The sequence below is a fragment of the Carlito syrichta genome, unplaced genomic scaffold, assembly GCF_000164805.1.
Source record: "Carlito syrichta isolate Samal-C Ts95f unplaced genomic scaffold, Tarsius_syrichta-2.0.1 Scaffold101909, whole genome shotgun sequence".
Classification (NCBI taxonomy): domain Eukaryota; kingdom Metazoa; phylum Chordata; class Mammalia; order Primates; family Tarsiidae; genus Carlito; species Carlito syrichta.
In genome coordinates, this window is record NW_007046005.1 from 1 (window position 1) to 7295 (window position 7295).

Genomic DNA, 7295 nt, shown 5'->3' on the forward strand with positions numbered 1-7295 from the left:
TTAAAAAATGTGGTACATATACACGATGGAATACTACGCAGCCATAAAAAAGAACAAAATCATGAATTTCGCAGCAACCTGGATGGAACTAGAGTCTATAATACTGAGTGACCTCACACAGAAACAAAGATCAGAATATCACATGTTCTCACTCATATAATGGACCTTGAACATCCAGTGTAATACTATAAGAAAATGACTGACGGTACTAGGAAACTATGGGGGGGAGGGAGATGGGATTAACAGTAGCAAATATCTGTCTGGGGCTGGGAAAACACCTCTTATCAACAGGGTGTCTGAATGAAACGTAATTGTACACCTAACCCTTAACTGTACCCCACAAAACTATAATAAAAATACTGATTAATTATTAAAAAAAAAAAATAATAATCTCAAGTTTCATTAGCTCAACTGACTCACTATATTAACTTATGAATTCTCTTGCTTAAGCTTAACATTCCACAATACTCAGGAAGGGCAAGGTTATGTTGTAGTAAGAACTTAACTGGTAAATTTCAGTGACTTACTAAAAGGACTTAACTTCATAGTTATTCTAGGGACTCCATTTATGGAGTTTCAACATCTTATACACGTTACCTCAACAAATGCTTCCAGGTTTCTGGTAGCAGAGAAAGACATAGCAGACAGATCTTACACCCACCTGCAAGTTTCACTGGCTACTACTAGTCACATGACTCCAATCTAACAGTAGAAAAGACTGGGAAATGTACAGAAGCTTATGGAATATTAGTGAGCACAATTGTCTCCAAAAGACATACTGATATTATTTAAAGTAAAGCCAAATGCTCACAACTAGCAGATTGTTCTCCAGAATATTCATACACTTTCCTCCAAGTTCTGTGCTTACTAAAACTCAGTTCTTTTTTAAGAAAACTTATTTATGAAGATGTACTTGTTACCTTAATTAACTTATCAATTAAAGATACTACTCAATGAAAATCTGGGTGCAAAAAATAATTATTTCTATGAAACTGTCACGAAAGAAAGGAAAGAAGACATTGCCTCTCATACAAGAATCTTCTGGCTTATGTTCAGTGTGACAATATTGAACTGCAAAAATATCCTCAAATATAATCTATCACTCACCCCTATAATAGGGTGTATGCTTCCACTAGAAAAATCAGATCTCAATGTCGCCCTACGCTCTGAGGTTGGTTCAATTCTCAACCTTAACTTTTCCCTTTGCAGGGTCAAAAGTGAAGAGCTACAGACAGAGACTGAGGGCTCCCTGGACAACCCAGAATAAGCCTTCCCCATTTCCCCAAAAGCATCACTCCCTTTTGATCCCTATGGAAGTCCTTCCAATCCTGAGGATGATAGCAAAAATCAGCACAAAACTTCTGACTCCATTCAGCATCTTGCTCTAAGCAGATTCAGATTATAATCTTGGGAGCAGAATCCCGGATATGTGTCTGCTCATACACTCCACAGTGTCCCTGTCTCTGATAACCAGCATTACAGCCTGAAATACAGGAGATGAAGGCCCCAAGGAAACTTAGTTCTCCATTCTAAGCTCATCCAGGAGAAGAATATAGCCTCAGGGCTGGAACCACATCAAAGGAGCCACAGTTTATAGTGACCTCCCTAATAACTAAAAAGAGAATGTCAGCAGGAAACAACAAATCATGATGCTAGTAGACAAAGGGAGCTCTATCCTCAGAATTCCAGTTCTGCAGTGGCATCAGGTGATTTGGCATGAGACAAAGAATGGGATGAGTGAGTTGGCACCTCCAATGAGTGACCCTAGAATCAAAGAGAGCTCTGCTATTTGTCCTGCAGGGTCCACAAGAAACAAATTGCCCCTTACATCACTTTACTGTGAGGAGGCTCTGGAGGCTGAGGTGCTCCACGTGGCTGGGGTAAACTTCTGCACACTGGAAGTAATTTCTAGCATCACGAGGATCTGGAAAATCCAATCCTCATTCCTACTAAGAGGAATGGAAACAATGCTGGCTGTCAGCATCTCATGTATAGGATGGTGCTTTTGAGAGATGTGCATGTTACCCAGGCTAGGCCAATCAGAATCTTTCCTACCTTGTTAAAAACTCTGGTAGACATTTTAGAAACATACAAGAGAGGCAGAAACACATACACACAGAGATAAGATAAGATGAGAAGTGTTAAGAAACATGAAGAAAACAAAGAGATCCAAAAATAAACATAGAAATAGGAAGAATTGCAGATAGTGACAAAATAATAGAAAGAGAAATAAAGGTTACAATGCAGTGAAAAAAATACAATAAGAGGGACACAGACAAAAATGCAGAGAAACACACAGAAATAAATATATAGGGACAAATAGAGACACCAAGAAAGATAGAAAGATGCACAAATAAAAATATAACAGAAGAAGAAAAAAGAAATGAGGATCTCATTGAATGTCTGGAATTAGTCACCTCTAAAATCAATTAGACCCCAGGTTTCCTTATAACATGAACAAAATATGTTTGGGTTTGGTTTCTATAGTCTGAAGTCAAAAATAGTACTTTTTTTGCTAGTTATGCTTTCTCAAAAATAAAATTAATCTCAACTGATGTGACTTGCCAGAATATGTTTGAAACATATTCTGGGACAGGGGTCCCCAGATAATTCCACCATAGTTACTTATACAATACTCATCAAACTAAAAGAGAGGCTAGGATATATTAAGACCATGGCACTGAACATCAATATTAAGGAAACATGAAGAATGTGAGAATTGAATTGATTTTTTACCTCCTTTGCCCACCTCATTTGGCAACCCAACATTATTTTAGTCTCCTTTCAAGGAACAACCCCCTTTCTGATCACAGGTTGGCTAGGTAGTCTCAAAGTATGTTCCTTTCATTCCATGTTGTTTTCCTGCCTGTACTCAGGGTAGTTACGAATACAGATAACTCAGAATAATGTTTAATGATGTAAACAAAGCTCTATAGACAGATAAATGATCCCAATGTGCTTCTTTTGAGCAGTCTGTGAGGGGAAAATTGTAGACCCTGCTGGCAGTGCACAGGTAGAGACTCTGAGGTCAGTTCAGGAAGCAGAGTCACAGCCAGCTCCTTGGGGTAGTCACAGAAGGTGAACCAGTGGCTGCATCAGAGCCACTGTAGGACTCTGACGTCAACAGGGGACAGGCTGACATAGGCGACTGGGAATCTGGGCAAAGATAGGCAGGCATTACAGGAAAATGATAACAAAGCCCAGTCAAAAGTCCTCGGGAGTCAGTGCAGGAGCCCTGTAGAAGAGAGAAAGAGATGAGGTACAGGGTACCCTGAGGGACATGCCCCCCACCCCTCAGGTCCCCTTGCAGCATCAGACAGAGAAACCTGAGCTCTAGGGCATATCATCATCACCTTTCCCAGTATCTGTGTAAAGGCAAAATCAGCCAATGAAGACATACAACTTCAGTCTGATGCAGATGTGTGGGAAGTAGGGAAACAGCTGTAACCCTTTTGGAGAATATGAAAGGTTCGATCTTTTTAATAAATCAGATGTTTATCTCCACCAGTAGCAGCCTCTTTTAGTCACTGAAAAATGCCTATAGGAAGTAGCCACCAATATATGGCATAAAGTGGGCATCACCCTAGTATCTAGCATTCAAAGTGTGGCTCTGGTTCCACATTTCACAAAAAGATGCCACCAAAGTTATGGCCTGGTTCTGGGGAACAAGCCCTGGAGGAGATTCCTACAGAAACTTGCAAACTTCTCCCCTAACTCTTGATCTTCACAGCAGCAAACAGACCATAAACAGAGACTGTTGTGCCCTGGTACACGCACCACAGGCCCTCTCTCTTATACCTGACCCCCTGACACCACTGGATCAGGGCTGAAATATTACCTGCTGGTGCAGTCCCTCGAGGTCCTACAAAAGGAAGTTAGAGAAAGATCTCATTACACAAACAGCTACCATCTCCCTCACTCCAAAGGGAAATGACACATGCAGCTTAACTGGAGAGTTATATTCTCTCCCCACTCATGTTCTTTAAGGCCTTAAGTACTCTAAGCTAAAATGCCCCCAAAATGAAAGAAACTGTCATTAGAAAAAAAGGAAGCCAAGACCCTAACCTTCTTAGTGGAGGAAATTTTTGGCAAGGAGCCAATGAGATAATGCTGAATAATAAGAAAGCCCTGGAATAAACATCATTAGTCAGCTCTGTAGCAGGGCTACTTTTCAACCAGTAAAATCAGATTCCATTGTCTTCCTCTAGCTTGTCCCATCTCCCCACATCACCAGCCCAGCCTCCTTCCTTTCAGAGTCAGGAGAAAAGAGCTACATCTAGAGACAGAGCCACTCTGAATAGAAGGCCTCAGGCACAAGCCACTTTCCCCATGTCTCCCTGGAGCTCCTCACCTTTCTGACTCCTGTGACGGATGACAAGGCCCAACCCGAGGAAGATTAGCCCCAGCATGAGACCCCCGATACCACTTAGCATCTTGCTCTGGGCAGATTCAGACTGGGCTCCTGAGAAGCAAAGCCTGAGTGTCAGTGTCTATCCCTACCCCCCACAGTGGCCCTGCTGAAGACCTGGAGTCCAGTCTGAGATGCAGGAGGTAGAGCTGTTAGGGGAACCTAGTTCACAATTATGGCCATCCCTAGGTGAGGGAAGGTCCATCCAATAGGTCCTTGGACACAGTGGATGGGTGAAGGAGGAGAGAAGCAGATCCCTGCTCTTCAAAAACACATCCATAACCTTAGACTCTGAGACTCCAATCACCAGCCATAATAGTCAGCCTCTCAGAACTGTAAGGGCTGGGTTCCAGGGTCATCATGTATAGAATAATCTCTCTAGTAATTGGAAATACTATAAGATCAAGATTCTTCTGATGCCCCTGCCATAGGGCAAGAGGTGATCTACTCTCCTGTGATTCTCAGCTCAGTAGTGACACTGGGTACAAGAGTTGGGATAGGGCAGGCCAGAGGGAGTTCTGCCCTTTGTTTCGTGGGGCCCATGATAAAAGGAAACCAATTTCCCCTTACGCCACTCCACAGTGATGGGACTTTGGAGACTGGGGTGCTCCACATGGCAGGTGTAGACATCTCCTCGCTGGGGAGTCATTTCCAGCATCACCAGGATCTGGGAGGTCCAGTCCCCATTTCTAATAAGGGGGGTAGACACAATGCCAGTTGTCTCCTCCTGGTCATTTCGGAACCACCGGACTTTGATCTGGCCTGGATAGAAATCTGTCACTGAGCAGACCAGTAGGTTGTGGTGATTCAGAACCTCTGTCCTAGATGGGGAGATGGTCACTGTAGGCTTGACTGTGGGGATTAACAGACAGAAAAAGACAGAGGTGTGAGACATGAAACCACACAGCAAGTCTCCCCTGGAGAAGAGTCCCTCATGGGCACCAAAGTGGAAAGATCCCTGGAGTCCAAGTCTTGGATTAAGGTTCATTCACAAAATACAAATTTGACAATTACTGAGAATCTAAAGACAAAACAATAGATCTACATTCCTACCTTGTAGAACTTGCAATCTAGTAACAGAACAATAAAAATGGATGTTGTTTCAAAATCTGTTATACTTGAAGGAAAACTAAAGGAGCCTTAAAAACAAGTTACACTGATAAAACATCATGTTTGCTCATGTCTCAATTCCTTTATCTTCTTAGATTGCTGCTCATGGTCAAATATTACACACCTTTCCCTGCCTATTTTATATATCTTAACTTTACCTTTCAAGCTATTTCATTACATTTCCCTTATTTCCTTATTGTGAAACTATAGTGAATATTTAATGTATGTTTTATTTACTTGGTAATATGCTCTCTCATTTTCTTTTAACACTCAAGTGAGTTTAATTACTAGCTATACCCTACTCCATCCTCTTCTTGTTAAGAATCATTTCCTTGTTCTGAAATCAGACATTATTGTGTATGTTCTCTATAAAAAATATTCTGAAGTCCATGCAGAGGCTGGCCTGGGTTAATGAAACTGCAGTGTAAACATTTAAATATAACTGGGATCTGCTGAGTTCATCAGGCGGCACCCCAACTAAATGGCACCCATGAGCCATCATCTGGAAGGAATCACATTTTCAGCTTGGACTTTAATTCATTCAAGTTCTTCTTCCTGGAGTCTGATTGAAATCATAGCCAGCTACATGGAATTATAAAATCTGTTCATCTTAAACAGATTGGGAGTAAAAATGGAGGGCACAAATTCCTAAGAAAAATGATATAATATTTTTCATGAAATAGCAAAAATATAAGTACTTGATGGCATTAAGTGTTGTGGGTGAAAAGAAGGCAAAAGGGTATAAAGTAAACTAAAAGTTTTGTAAACATGTACAGATAACACCAGAATCAGACTGAGGATTGATTAATTCATGGATTTTCAATGCCTCGAAAGTATCATTCTGTCCCACTAACATTGAAAACGGGCAAGAACAGATGCATGTTGCTGCTTCTGATCAAAACTGGCTTTAACAAGGCCTGACTTCCATTAGACTCGATATACATGTAGTAAGGAATATCATGAATATTGTGTATTTTGAGGGGACTTCAGGTCTTGGTAAGTAATTGTGCGCTAATTACTTACGATGTTTATCATGTACCAATATTAGGATATATAAAGTAGTGATGCTCATCTCCAGCACACAGTTAGCTGTGAGAGTCAATGACATAATATAGATGTGTTTGGTAAGGTAACGGTCTAGAAGTAAGTGCTCACTAAATGAGTAAAACTGAGTTTCGAACTGTCTACCCCTGAAGTGATGCTGGAGGTGAGGGATCTGGGCCAGAACAACCTGAAACTATTTTTATTCAATAATGTAACAGCTTCAATGTATTCATTCCAAAGCTCCTGCTCTTTCCATTATGCCATTTCCATTATGCTAATAATTTTAAACGCTGCCTTACAATAACATTCATTTGTTTTTACTTTTAGAAAACACTTTTTCCCTCAGACTTTGCATTCCCAAACTCTAAATTATTAATATCCAAGTCACTAAGAGTTTACTTTAAAGCATGAAGCAAAATAACAGAAAATAATAAAGTCCCTTCTAAGGCTCTCTTTTCCCTCCTGTTTCTCTTGAGCCTGCGTGGTGGGGCAGCCGAGTGCATGTATTCAGTAGTTTGACAGGATCCTCGCGCTCTCACCACATGCCCGTCAATGTGTCAGGTTCCTGGCGTACAGTAACAAGGAAGGCTCTCGCCTCAAAGAGCTCGGCCACGAGCGACAGATGGGAGCGGGGCCGGCGACAAGGGAGGAGGGAGGGCGCGGGCAGAGAGGCCGGCTCGGGCAGAGGCAAGGCACCCGCGGGCCGCGAACGAGCGGAAAGAGGAGCAGAGGA

At 41.7% G+C, this 7295-nt stretch overlaps 1 protein-coding gene across 2 annotated transcripts in view; it reads right to left on the reverse strand.

Moving 5' to 3' along the window:
- Positions 1-2989: 2989 nt before the first annotated feature.
- LOC103266905 (HLA class II histocompatibility antigen, DQ beta 1 chain-like) overlaps positions 2990-7295 on the reverse strand; it is a 6786-nt gene continuing 2480 nt past the window's right edge. Inside the window, exons 3-5 of one of the 2 annotated variants that reach the window (XM_008064529.1) lie at positions 4979-5391; positions 4352-4462; positions 2990-3235 (exon numbers count right to left, since the gene is read on the reverse strand). In XM_008064529.1, the coding sequence (XP_008062720.1) occupies positions 3222-3235; positions 4352-4462; positions 4979-5391 (538 nt within the window). In that variant the 3' untranslated portion in view covers positions 2990-3221. Of the gene's footprint in view, positions 3236-4288; positions 4463-4978; positions 5392-7295 lie in introns of those variants that run through there. The other variant, XM_008064522.2, reaches the window with a different exon arrangement.